The sequence below is a fragment of the Hordeum vulgare genome, chromosome 2H (assembly GCF_904849725.1).
Source record: "Hordeum vulgare subsp. vulgare chromosome 2H, MorexV3_pseudomolecules_assembly, whole genome shotgun sequence".
Classification (NCBI taxonomy): domain Eukaryota; kingdom Viridiplantae; phylum Streptophyta; class Magnoliopsida; order Poales; family Poaceae; genus Hordeum; species Hordeum vulgare.
In genome coordinates this window covers 632,777,043-632,795,637 of record NC_058519.1, presented here as the reverse complement: position 1 = coordinate 632,795,637, position 18,595 = coordinate 632,777,043, and the positions used below count along the sequence as shown (strand labels likewise).

Genomic DNA, 18,595 nt, shown 5'->3' with positions numbered 1-18,595 from the left:
AAATTAAACACGGGGCCAGCACATACAAGGACCTAACCTGCATTTGTTTCTGAATCAACCGATCGGTGAGTTGATCAAGCCTCTACTTGAGCTCAATTTCAACCTCTGCAGGTTGCACCAGGTCCCTTCTTGTCAGCTCAATGTTTTCTTCAATCTTCCTTGCCCACGGATAATAAAAAAGGAAATCCCGATGCAGACAGTTTTTAATTTTAATTTTCTGCACATAAAAAGTAAATAAAAAACTCACCAAATGACACTCAGCCTATAAGCACTAGATAGTACTAAGAATAGCATGCTCTAAGGTGCACATACCAAAATAATATTCTACAAGAAGTTAGATATATAGCTATGTGCTATTAAAGTGTGGTTATAATTTATTTCCGCCCGTTTACCCGATGATGTAAAGCATAAAAGAAACGTGTATATACAGTAACCAAACAACATAAAGTTATTTTGACCTATGTGTCTCAAACCAGATGAATGGGATCTCAAAATATTTAGCTAGTTGGCACTCCACTAGAACGAATCCTGAGCAGTATACTATGCTAAAGTACAGAAAAATTATTGCATAAAGCAATATGCGGACAGAGTCTAAATCGACATATGAAGGAACATAAATGTTCCATCGGTTTTCAAGTTAGGCCTGTGTCAATGCAAGTCTCTTAACGCGGTTTCATAGTCATTTTGCTTATATGGTAGTGTATTTAACTAAGAGAGATATTGATGTTGTATCTTAGCTAACATACAATCTTGACACGCGGCCATAAGCAAAAAAAGATGCTAACCCAATCACACGCATGCACGAGCCACAAATCATTAAATTTACATACAACACATAAGATACAATGCATTGTACTAGTTGTTTTTTATGTTTTTAATACGCATATGATTAGGTGCTAAGAGACGATGCATCGGCACATGCCTTATAGCCCAGAGAACATACCTTGTCCTTCAAGCTGACAATTCTATCACCGGTCTGAGTGTATTCTGCATCAATAATTTCGTCTTCTAGCTTTAACCTTCTCAAGGATTCTATCTAGACAAAATCTCAACGGAGTTACTAATGAGAAACTTCCTCAAAAGAATGTGAAGCTAATAATATCAAATTGGCCTAATGATCAGAAACAAAAGTGTTTAAAAGGAATAGAAAGCCAAAGAATGGCTAACTTACTATCTTGAGCAAAAGTCTTCAAGTCAACTTCCTCTCAAAGATGAGCCAATTCAACTCTGCTCAACATTGTTGTAGCATTCCGCTAGTCGTCCAACCCACTCCTACTACCAGGGTCTATGGCAACTATTTTCCACTAACCACTCAATCATATTTGTGTATGAATACGCACAACGTGCTCATTCTAGACAATCCAAATCCAAAGTACATCAATTACGTCTTAATGGCTGCATTTTAGAAAACAATCAATCAAGAATTGGGACTTGAATTTCGCACGATACAAGCACTGGCAAATGCCAGCATTCTCTAATTCAAAAGTAAAGCCCGAAATAAGCTAATCTTCAGCTGGCACTCATATAGGAGTATGTGGTTTGGCCCCACGTAGCGTACAATAAGACTTTCTACACACATTCTTCGTTCTTGGCAAATGCCAAAAACTGGGTCATGTGCTCTGCACGATATAGGCGCTAGCAAATACCTGTGTTCTCTAAATCTAAAACGGAAGAATAAAATAAGCTAATGTTCAACTAGCATTCATATATATGGTTTACCCCTGCATACCATGGACAAGTATAAATGGGGAAAACAAATCCACGAGTCCTAAAATTTTGGCAGTTCTTTGGTCTACCTATGCTTAGTGCGTGTTTTAGAATATTTTCGTAATGTCAGCAACTATTCCCTCCGTCCGAAAATACTTGTCGTACGAATGGATATATCTAGATGTATATTAGTTCTATATACATCTATTTTTATTTATTTTTGTGACAAATAATTCCGTACAGAGAAAGTATAACGCATAGGTAAGTTGATAGCTAATTATAACTGATCCCCAAACCACACGTATATGCTCTATGATATTCTTGTTATACAATAGAACATATTAATCCAATTATAAACAAGTTAATAACATTATTGGACTACATGGTTCAATTAGTTTTAAAAATAGTTACAATGTAAGGCAAGTGGCTATTCTTTTGTTTTAATAGAAATCACAACACCCCTATGCTTAGAGCATCTACAGCCGGACCTTGCAAATCCGGCCATTCAAACGTCCATGGATGCGTCCGGTCATTGACCGGACGTGTCCCCTATTTGTTTGTCCGCGGAGTCACATTCCTCATTTTCTTCCTCATATGTCCGGTAACTTGCACGTGATTGATGGAGATAAAAGAGAGAAAGAAAAGAATGAATAAAGGGGGGAAAAAGGTGGTCCGGGGTAGGGTCGCGTCCTATGTGGCGGATTAACCGGGCGTGCCCAGACGCATTCGCGAGCCCTCATATCCTCGCCATGTTTGACATGGATATAAGGGTTCGCGTACAGTCCGAACATATAGGGACGATATGAGGGATCCGGTTGGATCAATACTTTTTCCTTTTTTCTCCTGTCCGGTCACTGACTGGACGTGTCCGCGGACGTATTAAGGATCATTTGAGGGGTCCAGCTGTAGATTATCTTAACTGACTCTTTAGGTCAACATAGAAAAATGTTGTCCACGGCAAAACTGTATGTAGTATATACAGAGGAGGTGTGCTTGTAGTTGTGCATACATACAGACTTTTGGTACTAAAAGAAACTGGAAATGAATAACAACATGTCAACATAGGCAGTCAGCTGACATAGAGAGACGAGGTGGTAGAGGAAAATAAATCATACTTGAAGTTAAGATTCCATTGCTCCCTCGCAAGTGACTTTGTAAGCTATGCATTTGTAACCTGCATAGATATTTGATGAAGGCATTGTCTAGACTTGTAGTGATTATACGACCTAACTTGCGCAATTTATGCTGTAAGTGGTAAGAGATATGGCCCTTATATACGTCAAGTATAAAGCCTAAGAGTATCTCCAGCCGTGCCCCCAACAGCCTCCTCATAGCAACCTTTTTAGCGTCGGCGCTGAAAAAATGTCAGCCGCGCCCCTAGATTCTTGTTTTTTGCTAGTTTGGGCCGAGATTACAATCGAAGAGACGAGCGGAACCAGTGCCCTGGAGGTCACCTGGGGGCATAGGCTGAAGTGAAAAGGCATGTGGGCCCACGCTATCAGTGACATGGGCCGGATTTCCTGTTGTCCCCCCCCCCCTCACTCCATTTTCCCATTACCTACCCCCTTCTTCCCCGTCACTCCTGCCATTCTACCCAGATCCGCCCGTCATGTTGTCGAAGAAGTATGTGCCCCTGGCCAAGCCACCGATTCCGCACAGCCAAAGCAAATGAAGCCGAGTGCGCTGATGGCAAGGCCTCGGTCTTGACGAACGCCCAGCGAGAGACCGACGTTGATGCCGGGCGGCGGTCGCCACTGATCAGCGGAAGAGGCTTCGGAGCTGAAGGCCAGCAGTATCGCGCGTGTGGCAGCGGTGGGGGCCAGTTCCTAGCAGCTAGGAGCATGCACGAGACCGACAACCAGTAGGAGTGCGCGTCATTCCTCAAGGCGAAGGGCAACAGGAGCTCGCGTGAGGGCTAGTTCCGAGGACCATGACTTGATGGTTTGTTACATTAAGGGAGGGATATTGAAAAAGTCTTGATCTTAACAAAATTAAGGAAGACTTTTAGAGGAAGGATAGGACATTACCATTGGCCGGGTCTTCTAGATCCATTAAAGCTTACTTGTATGTATGTTTTAGGTTGTTCTTCTACTTGAAATATGTTTGCATTTTCGTTGTGCCTGGTTATTCTCTTTAGGATCATATGTAAATATTGGTGTGTATTCTATGTTGGTTTTGTATCAAAAAAAGAAATACTTAAGAGTTCGCCCCACCTCAAAACTGTTTCATCATCTGCCGCTGTATGGACCCTTTTCAGTGCATTCTTCTCCCGGACGGCAATTTTCTATGGAGATCATGATCTCTGGCATCTTCTAGTCACGACTTTCCTGCCGCTCCTTGTTCTACATTTCAACAACTTTACTCTGTTGTGATGGAGGACGGCGCTCCACTGCTGAATGCGGGAGGAAGAAGACTTCGGCATCTCCAAAGACTTGATATATGTTTCAATTGCATATTGGTGTTTTTTAAGAATTTGTGCTATTTAATACTATGTTCTTTGGCCTTTCTGAAATAAATAAATAAATAAATACATCCTGGTCACAAGCTCAAACCTTTTGCAAAGCATGTGCGATCTCCATGCAAGACTAACGCATAGCTCGCATTCTACATGCAAGACCCAACGGTTGAAAAATCAATTGTATTTAGAGAAAAGTGTATGAGCTACAGCAAATACGAGAAAATGGATTTTCTTTATTTTTCCACAAGCAAATAGCTCGCCGGCGCATCCCCATGCAAGATCCGGCGGCTCTAAAATATATCACTTTTCAAGAAACAAAGCAGTTGTATTAACTATAAAAACGCGAGAATATATATATTCTTTTATTCTTTTTCCCACAAACACAAAGCTGACATCTAGGTTGATAAAATGTGTCTCATGGAAAGAAAAATAAACGCCAAAGTACACCAAATGCGGAGAAAAATAGGTAGCCCAAATTAGTTGGCTGGAGCATTAAAATCCTTTTCAAAATATGTATTATAATGTCTTCTTAATAATCTGGTTGAGAGTGTTCCCGTTACGCAATGTGAAAAACATGGGCTACACAATAGTGTGCAACATGAATAATACGCTATTATCAATTATGGTTGAGAAGTATTGAAGTAGGGCATGGACGGTCTCATATAAAACCCATGAAGAAAGAAAGAAAGAAAGTGCGAGCAATCAACTATGCCATGGTGGCACCTGCTAGTTGGCTGCGGTGAAAATATGCTTTTTTTTCCAAGATAAGTTTTTTTTAATAGATGGAAGTGAGGGCCATGTTTCATCTGTTGTTTGGCTGAGGTGAGAAAGGGTTTCCCCCTTTTTTTCTGAGATGAAGTAGAATTTTGTCTTTCCTTTTTTTTCCTTCTAGATGGAGAAACAAGCGCACACCTTCATATCAGGCGGTGCGCAATCGCACGCCCCAACTACTAGTGTACGATCATTGCTCAAGGACTGCTGGAAATTTATTTGATCTATACGTGATAAATACTTATTGTCCCCATAAGATTTTGAGTTTAAAGAAACGTTCAAAAGTATGCAAAACCCTTGTATGAATATCCCTGTTCTTGGATTCTATCCTCATCGGACATATGCACGCAACGTACACCACACTACTCAACAGCATGAGTTCTCATCTCAAGCGCTTCAGATCGCCATACCATCGTGCTGCCAACATCCTCATCATGCGAATTGTCATTGCAACGACACTCGCAGGTGCTGCTCTCACAAAGGTTGCACAAGGGGTTGCCGCTGCACCCCAGATTGTGCCCCAGCCCAGTGCTATCTGTCCAATCCACCTACTCCCTGTTGTCATTCTTTTCATCGTCACAGCTTCTTTCTTACTTGCATTCCGTCGTAGAACTGTATACCTTGTTGACTATGCATGCTTCGTGGCAAGCTCCAACTTTAGATACCCAAAAGCAACCTTGCTTGAGCATGCACATATCTCGCCTTTGCTACATGATTCTACTATCAATTTCATATCCACTATTCTTGAGCGCTCATGCATGAGCGACCAGACATATGTACCACCTATACTTTCCTATACAGAGCCATATTGTGGGCTTGATGAAGCACGCGTGGAAGCGGAGTTGATTGTGTTCCCAATGATTGATGAACTCTTTGCCAAGACATGCATCAACATCGATGCAGTCCGCGTTTTTATCACCAATTGCAGTGCATATTTTCCAGTACCACCCATCGCGGATATGATTGTGAACAAATACAAGTTGCGAGGTGATATCCACCTCATGAACCTTTCAGGGATGGCGTGTACTGCGTCAATGACTGCGGTGGGAACTGCGAGCAACATGTTGCAGGTAATGCCTTGGGGGTCACACGCATTGGTTGTATCAACGGAGATCATTGGGCCATTATACTATACAGGAAATAAGCGTTCCATGCAGTTGGCTAACATATTGTTTCGTATGGGCGGTGCAGCCAAGCTCTTGTCGACTTCTAGGTCCAAGGCTCGATTTCGTCTTGACCATTTCACACGGACAATCACTGCCGCAGATGATGTTGCCTACCACTGCGTGTATCAAGAGGAAGATGAGAATGGAAACTTTGGGACTGCTCTCTCTAAAGACCTTATGGGTGTCGCCGGAGACGCACTCAAGGCTAATATCACGCTATCCGGGCGTCATGTTTTACCGGGATTAGAGCTTCTAAGGTTTTTGATCTTCCGCCTGGTGAAAAAGGTGCTCCGTTCAAGGAAAATGATACAATACATCCCCAACTTTTGTCTTGCGTTCCAGCATTTCTGCATCCATGTTGGTGGACCAGCGGTTATCACCTTGGTACAACATGGTCTCAATCTATCAGACAAACAAGTTGAGGCATCACGGATGACGCTACATCGATTTGGAAACCAGTTGAGCGCATCGGTGTGGTATGAGTTGGCATATATCGAGGCTAAATGCGAGATGAAGAAAGGCAACAAAGTGTTGATGATTGGATTCGGTGCAGGATATGAGTGCAACACTCTTGGTTGGGTATGTATACAACCATCTTCCAACATGGATGGACCCTGGGCTAACTGCATTTATCATTACCCAATGGATGTCTCCAACAAAGAGTAAACCAACAAATTGATTACATCATCGTTACTACTACTAGAGAAAATATTATGATAATCAGTATGAGGATTGTTGACACACCATTTGTATTATCGATCACGTGTAACGTGCATTGTTATGATTGTATCCTTGTGTATAGGATCTAGCTCTACTAGTTGTGCACGTCATAGCTCTACATGCCTCACCTCTCAGGGCATTTCTCTCTCCATCTACGTCTTAACCCTGGAGATCACCCGGTGCCTGAAGGCTGCACCAACCGAGGCTGCTCCAGCTTCAGCTTCTTGTTAAGTTGCTACTATTGGTGCCACACCTGCTATTAAATCGCTACTGCTATTATTGCTATCAAAATCACTGCTATCATTCTTATTGTTACTACTATCATTTGATGTGTTGTTAAATACTTGCTGCAAAAAGATATATCCCAAGTGCGGTTGAATTGATAACTCAACTCTTACGGTCAATAAATATTCTTTGGCTCCCCTTGTGCCGAATCAATAAGTTAGGATGAAATACTACCCGTGAAAACTATCACGATCCCCTATACTTTAGGGTTATTAGTTGGGGACACATGAGATTTTTTGCGTTTGATTGCAGGGGTTGCTTGAGAGAGACCATCTTCATCCTACACCTTCCACGGATTGATAATCTTTAGGTCATCCACTTGAGGAAAATTTGCTGCTGTCCTACAAAACTCTGCACTTAGAGGTCCAACAACGTCTACAAGAATAAAGTTGTGTAATAGGCATCAGTCACCACGGAGATCCGCAAGTTGATTGCCATAACATACATCAAGTGACTCAATAAAATATCTCATTGTCACTACGAGTATCCACACGCAAGACATACATCAAGTGTTCTTGAATCCAAAGTATTCAATGCAATACAACGAAACCTCAATTGGAAAGACTCAATTTATCACAACAAGATAGAGAGAGAAGAACATCATATGATCCAACTATATTAACAAAGCTCGTGGTACATAGAGGTCGTACCAAATATACATATATAGAGAGAGGGGGGGAGAGGCCATCTGGTTGCACTTCCATCTGTGAGCTCCGACTGCTCCTTGTTCTTCTACTTCTTGTCACAGGACGGGCGGTGGTTGCGGGTTTCTTCGGGGTGCCGGCCATGGAGGAGGGAAGGGAGGGGAGGGCGGGATGGTTTTGGGGAATGAGGGAGGAATAGGGGCGTTGTATATCCCTAACGGGCGGGCCAGGCGAGGACAAGGACGTGCGTCCCGTCCGTTGATGTTGTCCGTTTCGATACAAACATGACCTAAATTTGGATCGAAAATGGAGCATTGACGGATAAAAAAAGTACATTTGTTTGTTTGTTCCCGAACGCTAGGTTGCAATTTGTATTTACTAGCAAAAGAGCCTGTGCGTTGCAACGGAAGAGAAAATAACACATGCTCTAAACGCAACATATTTTCACATGGCATCATATTTGTGTTGCCGACGATGGCCTTAGTGCTCACACAATGAAAACGTGTTTGAATGTACAGTCACTCGGAATAAGATGAGAAATATGTTGTTTCTCTCCACGAGGTTTTTCAAATGTGTGCATATGTGGTTAACGATGTTTTTTCTCTGAATTTGGTTTTAATTTAATGAATATTTATTGCAATTCGTATCGTCGTCGGAAATAGAGAAAAAAAGACAGTGCACTACAGATTAAGTTTGCACCAAAAATAATATTTAAGAAGTATTTAACAGCTAAAAATAACATCCTATTTAGATTCTACATAATTATTAATCAAATTTCATATATAACATGTTAAAATCGGAGTTACGATTTAAAAGATATGGATAATTTTGTTTTAGATAAAATGTGGATTGATTAACTGAAAAGTCAGGTTCTTTTGTTAAAACGAAAAAAAAAGTTTTGGCTGACTTAAATCCGGACTGCGGGTTGATTACCTGAAACATCAGGGGGTTTTCTGAAAAATGCAAAAAAGAAAATTCGTTTTCTGACTTAAATCCGAACTGCGGGTTGATTACCTGAAACATCAGGGTTTTTTTTTAAATGCAGAAAAAACGATTCATTTTCTGACTTAAATCCGGACTGCGGGTTGATTTCAGAAAACGTAAGAGGCTTCTTTTGTAAAAGTGACACGACGGACGACAAAAGCGAACGATATTTTATTATTAGGGAGAGATTTAACCCCAAACGGACTCGATCGGATCATTTGGGATCGCAAGTTGAGGTTGGCCTAAGCAATTGCCGAATTACACTTGAGTTGGCCGGTAGGACCACCACACCATCTCAAACCTATTGGATCGAGTCGTAGGAGAAAATCGGCACAACTGGCCACACCCGACGCTGCAAAGCTTCCCATTGGAGCCCGCAATGCCACAACCGTTATGGGGGACCGGACAGGTCCATAACCGCTCGGGTCTGGCAAACCACCACAACATCATCGCCACTTCGCCAGAGACCTCCAGATGTCGGCCGATACACATCGCGCAGGGATGTTGGCCAACCGGGCACCACCTTTCCATGGCTACCGGAGAGGACGTGAGCTGCAGCGTGAAGGCGAGCTCACTATGGCACCGCAGTCATCGAGCCACACAACAGAAGGGGTTGTGCCTCCCCCACGGCTAGTGCCCATCGTCAAGCGAGAAGAAGGCTCTGCCACTGCCGCCCGCCATGTGGGCTTAGCACGGCAGCCTCTTCTGGCGGCGGCAAGGGAAGTGAGGTTGGAAAGGAGCGGTACCAACGACGCTGGCTGTTTCTCCACCCGTGTTGCCGGACAGGCGATGCCGGATCGTGGGAGGAAAGTGAACAACTCAAGATTCCACTATTGAAAAGCACACCGCTTACATGCATCCACGGGTAAACTCTAACGGTTGAAAAAACAGCGGTTGCAAGCATCCACGGGCAAATTTAACAGTTGAATAATCAGCGCTTGCGTGCATCCATGGGCAAATCTAATGGTTGAAAAACTGATTGAATTTCAATAGAAACAGTATGTGATGTACTCTAGTGTAAAGTTGAACATGTTTGGTTCATAACTAACTTTGCCACAACTAAGCTTAGACAATGTGTGGCTGCCACAAAAAATGTGGCTGCCATAAAAAATGTGGCTAACAAAATGGCAACCATGAATATGACAAGATGTGGCAAAAAATTAAGCCTATGACATGTAGACCATGTTGCTAAAAAAGTGTAGCAAATTACATGTGTAACAATGAACCAAACACATGCCTAAAATATTATGACACGACTAAAATCAGGTGTGGCAACCTTAGGCTGTAAACCAAACATGTCCTTATTTTAGAAAGGAGGAAGTAGTTGCATATACAAGCACAAATAGGACATCCATTTCCGTGCAAGATTCGAGGTTGAAAAGATCGTTTGCATTTAAAGTAAACAAACATATGCCTGTGTTGTAGAAAACGCGAGAAGACTATAGATAGCCCAAATTAGTTGGTTGGTGCACTAAAAGCTTAAACCTCTTCAATATCTATGGGCTAACGTCTACCTAATAATCTGAATGAGAGTGCTCTCGCTGTGCAATGTGAAAAACATGAACGCACCATGCCACATGTAATATGCCAGGAGAGAGAATTTATGACACGCAGATGCGGGTGCAGCGAGCCACTCGCACAGGCTTTTTTATTTTGGCTTCCGATTTCAATCTTTCATATATTTGAGACAAAAAAATCCAAATCAAGTTGTGTTTCCCTATTCGTGTTTCCCGTGACAGGGTTTTTAAATAGGATCCATTTTAAAACATTTACTGAATTTACAATTTTTTGTCAAGTTTCAAGTTTTGAAACTTAGTATGAGCGACAGATACAACCATACCTTCAGTATATGCGACGGATAGAAAAAAAATAATCGCTTAAAGTTTCAGTTCTGAAAGTCGATATGAGTGACCGAGGAAATCGCTAGTTTCCAAGATTAAAACTTAAAAAGTTAGTACTGTACTACCATATGAGATCCAACTACTTTACGAATCATAAGACAATCGAATGGCCGAGCAGGACTTGGCAGGTGTGTGCTCCCACACCTGTGTGTCCCTTGGAATTTCCATATGCTACCAATATGGTTGACAAGAATATATATGGTTGAGAAGTTGGCACGCACGGTCTCATACATACGATCATCGCTTGTCTAGTGATGGATATTTATTTATCCAGGTGTGCACCGCTGTGATGTTACGATCTAGGTGTGCAGTACAGCGTCAGAGATTGCTATATAAAAGGAAACAATTGCTTAACTTTCATTACACCATTGTACATCCTCGTCCTGCGAATTGTCACCACAATGATACTCGCAACTGCCGTCCTCACAAAAGTTGCAGAATGGTTTTCCGCTGCACATAAGATAGTGCCCCGGCCCAGTACTATATATCTCATCCATCTACTTCTCGTTGCTCTTTTGATTCTCATAGCTACTAGTATCTACCTTGCACATCGTCCTAGAAATGTATACCTTGTCGACTACACTTGCTTCCGGCCAAGCTCCAACTTTAGATTCCCAAAGGCAACCTCCGTCGAGCATGCACGTCTCTCGCCTTTGCTGGATGATTCTACTGCCAACTTCATAGCTAGTATTCATGAGCGCTCAGGCATGGGCGATCAAACATATTTCCCACCTGTAGTTATGCACATGGAGCCATATTGTGCGCTTGCCGAGGCACGCACTGAAGCAGAGTTGGTCGTCTTCTCGGTGATTGATGACCTTCTAGCCAAGACATGCATCAACCTTGATGGGGTCGGTGTTCTTATCACCAACTGCAGCTTATTTTGCCCGGTACCATCCATCGCCGACATGATTGTTAATAGATACAAGTTACGAGGTGACCTTCGCGTCATGAACCTCTCTGGGATGGCATGCTCTGCATCAGTGACCGCAGTGGGGCTCGCGAGCAACACCCTGCAATTCATGCCTTGGGGGTCATACGCGTTGGTGGTGTCGACGGAGATCATTGGCCCATGTTACTATGTGGGAAATAATCGCTCCATGCAGTTATCTAACATACTGTTTCGTATGGGCGGTGTCGCCAAGCTTTTGTCAACTTCTAGGTCCAAGGCTCGATTTCGGCTTGGGCATTTCACGCGGACGAATACGGCGGCAAGCAACATTGCATACAAGTGTGTATACCAAGAAGAAGATGAGAAGGGAAACATAGGGGTTGCTCTCTCCAAAGACCTTATGGCTGTCGCTCGTGACGCGCTCATCAATAATATCACTGCAACTGCGCCTCTTGTCCTTCCACCATCAGAACTTTTCAAGTTTTGGCTCTTCTGCATGGCGAAAAAGGTGCTTCATTGGAGGAAGATCAGACCACACATCCCAAACTTTTGTGCTGCATTTGATCATTTCTGTATCCATGTTGGTGGGCCGGCGGTTATCACCTCAGTACAACATGGCCTCAGCCTATCAGACAAGCATGTTGAGCCATCACGAATGACACTCCATCGGTTTGGAAATCAATCAACCTCATCGATATGGTATGAGTTGGCATACATCGAAGCTAAAGGCCGGATGAAAAAAGGCAACAGGGTGTGGATGATTGGGTTTGGTGCAGGGTATGAATGCAACACTGTTGGGTGGATGTGTATACAACCATCTTCTTGTGAGGATGGACCGTGGGCTGACTACATCGATCGTTACCCAGTGGATCTCTCCAACAAAGTTTAAACTAAGAGGTTCATCACGACATCGACTACTACTACTAAGAAGAGCGCATAGTATGATAGTCCAATAAATGGAAATCCCTCCTCAATTCCATAACCCAAAAGCCAATGGCCATGTTTAGAGAGGGCAGAATAGCCATATGTTGGGCACTTTAGACATTATTATTCAAGGGAATGTTTGTCTCAAAGTCATTGTATCAGCTTTGCTAGTTATAACTTATAAGTTTGCTTGAGAATTCCCTATGTCTAAATCTATTTTAAAGAAGTGCAAATTAAAAAGGTGTTAGTTGCTGATAAACACATTAGACCGTGTATATTTGGACGGAGGGAGTGGCGTTGCGAGTGGACGATGATGTCTAAATCTACAATCGATCTTGACTTCGGCTAGAAGTGAGTTATATTGAGCTTAGTGATGCATGGTTACATATAGATAGAAGAACTTGATAGTTTGTTGTCTCCACATTTTTTTAAGGGAACACCTTTTTTATTTATTTTAAGGTCTTATATTTTAGTTTAAAGAACACCTCTGAATTTTCATTGGAAATGAAATGAGCTATTATAACTACCACGAAACTTGATTATTTTTGTGTACTTTGAGATCTACATCTTGGAGAAAAAACCATGAAATATTTGGTATACAAGGAGTTACAGCACTACCATGTACCTTCATTCTTTTAGTACTCAACGTATTTAGCTTGAGATCTTTAATTTTTCCCCAAACCAAAAAGCAACTCCGAATACCGGTTGATGTAATACTGCTCTAATCAGGCTTGTCTATCATTACCCATAAAATGGATGGACTTTTGGGCTGAAGTTTGTTGGAATTTGAGATGGGGATAGGAAACAATCTTGGTGAGTTCTTAATTCTCAGGTTGGAGAAAATGGTCGCTGCCTTGCTGGTGTTCGGAGTTTTGAGCTGACTAGGAGCATTCTTGACGCGTTTCATTTTGTCATTGCAAACTACTGCATAAGACTGTCCCATCAGCTTTTGATGTATGTAGGGTTGTTGTACTTCTCAATTTTCTTAAAGAATTTTGCATTGTAGGGAACAACTACTACTGAATTTTGGGGTGGCAGAAGTAAGGGCGAGTTGAATTGTGCAACCGCGGGGAATGCATGCACATGGAAGGGTGGACGGCGCGGTTACCCTCGCAGGGACAACTATGCCAACAATTGTTTGCGCATTAACTAATTAATGGCACAGGTGAGGATGATATAATTTTTCTTTATCAGTAGTCATATTTGTTTAGATTAAGATCCACATGTAAACATTCCCACACCTTGTGTCATATAGAACTAGCCTAAAGGGATTATGATTGATCTTCTAAGCTAGGTGGTATTAAAAAAGTGTTTCATATGTTGGCAGCTCCAGACCTAGATAGTTGTTTCATATGTTGCAGTTTTCTTCTTTACATGAAAATTTCACACACGAACATCGTCTAAATTTAGTGGGGTGTTGATATTTCTCTATGGAATATCGCATCACTTTGTGTTGATTTTTCTTACACAGTCCTCAGTTGCCAGCATGTAGGTCAACCCTAGATGTAGCGCTCGGTGTTCTTTGTATAGTTGTGGGATGTCATGCCAATCATTGTGTGCAACTTGGAATTTTAAGAATCTGAGGTAATATGGTTTTTCTATGCAGCGAAGCTTCACTTTTTGCAGGGGCTCACCGGCGCTGTCGCTGCTGGGGCACACCGGCGCTGTCGCCGCCAGCGCCTTCAGCGACCTCTCCGTCTTCCTCTCCTGCTCCAGGTCCAACCCCCCGCCCGCCCACTCCCCCCTATCGCTCGTCTCTGTAATTTCTCCCCGTGTTCACGGGACATGGAACCCAGATGCACCCAAGATCACAACTTGTTACGCGGATGCGTTGAAATTTTGGTGTTCGTCTCCACAAGTTGGCACCGCTCTACGTGTACTTCTTGACCTCTCTCTCTGCAGAGTGTGGAATTTGTAGCATGCCTGCTCCTGCTGCTCACAAATTTGCCTTCTTTTTCTGTTTTGCAAGGGAGTGTATTGCCCTGGGGAGATTGGCTGGTGCCTTTGGATGGCGAGAGGCGGTGGGACCATGAGAGGAGCAGGAGCAGCTAGCTTGACAAGGTCACTGGTGGAAAGCTAGCAAGCGGCGGCATACAACGCTCTCCGTCTCTCACACCTCTCGCTTTGACCATCTGATTGGTCAATCTCTTACTCAGTAAATAATCACATCGTTGGTTCCTCTGTTCCATCCATTATTTTCAGAAAAATCATGTGTACGTATAATCTGAAAGATTGCATTTGTCTTGGAGCAGTGCTTGTGTTAGAAAATCAAAATTTACTTGCCCCGTTGCATTTGTGATCTAAAGTCGTTGTCAGATCAAAAGTGACAAGCTCTAGAGGAGTAAATTAGTTTTCGAGAAGATGAGATACTAGCATCCGTAGACCACAACAACATTTTGCGCATGTTTATTTCCGTGAAAATGCACTGCCTTGCGAATACTTTGTCTATTTCGTGGGGTAATCTTCATTGGGAAAACAAATATGCACCATCCATATAGACATTGTGTTACTTGAAGCAATCAAAACACACACATGAGTTTTATTGGTGTATTAAATTTTGATTCATGTTTTCATCTATCTTGACCTGGTGGAACTTGCGTACAACCAGGATAATTTTAGGTCTCTCTATTTTAAACATGAAAGTCCAACAACATGTAGCTCGGTGACTTCCTTGCCTAAAGTTTTATAAAGGAAAGGAGCGGAAGTATACTATTTGGTAGCTATTTTCTAGAAGCAAAGTCAGCAGAGATTCTGTGCAGCTTGACAATGCATCAGAACATTCGGATGCCTATAACTATTATGCTCTAGCAGTATCGTTGAAAACCATCACATTATGGTGAGGACATGGAATATGAATTTGGGTTTTCCAGTCATCATATGTTTTTTATCCAGTCTTCTTATTTTCTGATGTTTGCCTCTTTATCTTCACAGAATATTTATTTCACGACAGTATGAAATACACATCCAATTGATAGATATACTGATGGTTCTTCATATTGTTGCCTTGCCTTAATTTTTATTAAGGAAAAGGGGAACTATACTGTTTGAAACTCCTATTCCTAAGATACATGTACTGTAGCAGCTTCAGTATTGCGCCTCTTTTTCTGCTTCATGTGTGAATGCAATTAGTATTGAGAATACAGGAGATGTGTTTAGAGAAAAAAATTCAAAGATCTTCTAATTTGAGGACAATTGCATAAATTTGCTTGATGAAGGTCTTGGATCACTCGGCATCACAAACTCAAAACAGCCCGAGGAGCTTTAAAAGAAACTTGATTCTTCTTTGAGGCACATAAGATCTGCCAGGGTAATTTCTTAGTTTTCATATGATCGCGATGAAGAGGCTAGGAGCACTATATCTTTTATTATCTATAAAAAGGTACATATTTCTTCCATATCTTTTTATGTCGTTGTGTAGCTTTCAGTGTTTCCGGTTGATTTTACTTTGTTAGATGATCATAAGCGATATTACGGTTTGATAGTGCCTTTTGGTTAGTGTTGTAGGTAGATCACAAGTATATCTATATTGCTTCATACAATAAAAACTGGGCAGGTCTCTCCCTTTTTCAAATAATAAAGAAAAAAATTCCTCATGTTGCAGATGTAGCTCCAAACTCTCTCTTTTCTGAAGTGTAGAGTTGAAGTTAGCAGACATTTGGTTTCTGAAGTGATTGTCCTTGAATAAAAATAAGCCGCACATTCTTTTGAGTTCAAGGTGGGGCAAACATTTTTTTTCACTGAGTACATCCTTCGTTGTTCGCACATCAGGTATACAAATTAAAAAAATATTTTGATTTGATAAATATATATATTCATAGAAATACAATATCGAAAATGAAGGTAAGGAATGATAACATAAGAAGATTACATATTACTTTGTCTTCTTGCAAGTTGAGAATGGTTACAATGAAATGACAATTACGTGGGGGGAGAAGTGACAACATGCCATCATAATCAACACATTTCTGAACTAACATAATTATTTGATCTAGGATTTTTTTTCATCCCGTGGCAACGTACGGGCCGTCGTGATGGTTCGACCTCCTTTTCAGCACGTACACCTCGTCTCGCACATCGGTTTTCTCGGTACGGATACTCCCACAATCTATTTTTTTTCTTCAAGCCGCCCACGATCGATCCGTTAGAGGCCCACGCACGTCCGTCTCTCCCCCTCCCGTACGCCTCCCTAGCTGCATGCGTAGATCCCAGGCCAAAGCCGCTAATGTCATCTCCCAGTTCTGTTCCCCTCCTCATGGCGCCGCAAGACCGGCTCTCCCACTTTCGCCCTCCTTGGTACGGTGTTGAGCTCCACCCCGCACTATGAGCGCAACATGTTGATGTCTCACTCGATGTTGTTCCAATTTGGCTTTATATATGTTTCTATTCATATATCCCTACTTCTTTAGTCATATTACGTCAACACTTGGTCTACCGTCACCCTCACCATCCTCTAGAAGCTTGTATTCTGTAACGATATGCACTCCCCCCCTAGATACTATTCGGAACACTGTCTCAGATTTTACGCTTTGATCTACAAGGTCTGAGCAGAGAAGTCTTACGTGCCACAAAACAAGGTAACATACATTCCCAGCAATCATTTTCTCTGAATGTAATGAAAACAAATAATGCATGAGAGAGATATGGAGCTCAGTTCTTTCCTTTGGAAATCTATATGCTTCTCCCAGTAAATCCTTGCATCTTAGAGGCTTGAACCAACGTTCGTTCATGTTTTGATAGCAGTTTTCTTTTTAAATATTATAGGTCTAAATATTAATAGATTATGAGGCTTTCCTTTTCTGGAACCAACCATTGTTGCATGTAATGAACGGATCTCCACCAATATTAGTCTTGCCATCCCAGCTTGCAAGGAATCAGGGCACAAGTTTTTCAGGTTCTACTGCTTACAAGTTGCAAATTAGGCCCTCTTTAGTTACAGTGAAATAAATATCTTCCATCAGCTTTAACAAACACAAAAATGCACCTCGATCTACACAGCCACAGGGAGTTTTCCACGCTCTAGATAGGTTTGTGCATATTAATATCTAAATGATTGTGGCCTGGTTTTAATTTATATTGGCCGAGACTGTTTTCGGTGTGCATAATCACTAAAAGAACTCTTTATAATCATTGCACTAGAAAGTCATCCATGCCAATGCGGTGATCTCAAGGTGTTGTTGCCAAAAAAACATCATTTTTGTTTATTTTTCTATTATAGGTAGCTGCTTACAGTATGGAAAATTAGTGTTGAAATATATGATAAGAAATATTGTCTACTGTAGCATGTTCATGTATCATTCCAGTCAAATAGATACATGGTTCATTCCAGTACTGTTTGTTTCATAGTGGTTACATTTATTTATATTTTCTGCTGTATTAAATTGTTCGCTCATCATTGTGACATGATATGATATGTGAAGTTAGTGTGTTAATATGTTATGTAAGAGACATGCTACTTGTTTACTACTCCCCAATCCCAAAATAAGTGACTCAACTTTGTACAAATTTTAAAGTCAGTATAAAGTTGAGCCACTTATTTTGGGATGGAGGGAGCATTTTTTTAGCTTGTAATATCACCTCTTCGGTCACAAAGTACATAGTCTGCTCTGTTTTCTTCTGGCAAAAATACATAGTCTCCTTTGTACATAAAGGATTACTGTATGTTCCATGATGGATCAGGTAGAAGAAGATGGAGACGCAAACGGTTTTGACCAACAGATTGCTATTCATTTCAATCTTGCAATTGAGGATTGAGCCTCGAGAATCAGTCTTGCAGATCAATTGCAGCGGTGTGATCAATAGATTGTTTAACGAAAAACAACTGAAAAGAGCCATAGGAGCACAGAAGGCTATTTACTTCTCTTCTTAGTTTTGCTATTTTTAGACAAGCTGCTTTTGCGGCACTTGTATGCACACAAAAGGTATTCGTCTCGAACATGAATGTATGCACAAAACAAGTATCATGCATATTGGTATGATGGGAATTATGTCCATTTGCCCTTAGTTTTGTGTTTGTTTTTTCTTTATTTCTGGAAGTTGGAAATGTGCTCATGTGCTTCTTGTTTTTCGATTTGGTAGATTTTCCGGAGTTCTTCTCATTAAGACACAATACATAATTTTGATATAAATACGACACTAGAATAAAT

At 41.6% G+C, this 18,595-nt stretch overlaps 2 protein-coding genes and 1 long non-coding RNA gene across 3 annotated transcripts; all 3 read left to right on the top strand.

Moving 5' to 3' along the window:
• Window positions 1-5,144: 5,144 nt before the first annotated feature.
• On the top strand, window positions 5,145-6,854 carry LOC123431019 (3-ketoacyl-CoA synthase 6-like). Its single transcript, XM_045114839.1, has one exon. It carries the CDS (start codon window positions 5,278-5,280, stop codon window positions 6,766-6,768), a length of 1,491 nt encoding a protein of 496 aa, XP_044970774.1. The 5' UTR covers window positions 5,145-5,277; the 3' UTR covers window positions 6,769-6,854.
• A 4,164-nt stretch (window positions 6,855-11,018) lies between these two features.
• LOC123428107 (3-ketoacyl-CoA synthase 4-like) lies at window positions 11,019-12,578 on the top strand. Its single transcript, XM_045112275.1, has one exon. It carries the CDS (start codon window positions 11,038-11,040, stop codon window positions 12,415-12,417), a length of 1,380 nt encoding a protein of 459 aa, XP_044968210.1. The 5' UTR covers window positions 11,019-11,037; the 3' UTR covers window positions 12,418-12,578.
• Window positions 12,579-16,470: 3,892 nt separating this feature from the next.
• On the top strand, window positions 16,471-18,213 carry LOC123428109. The gene is made up of 3 exons (XR_006622479.1): window positions 16,471-16,538; window positions 16,991-17,026; window positions 18,129-18,213. It is a non-coding gene; the product is annotated as an uncharacterized LOC123428109 (long non-coding RNA).
• Window positions 18,214-18,595: the final 382 nt, after the last annotated feature.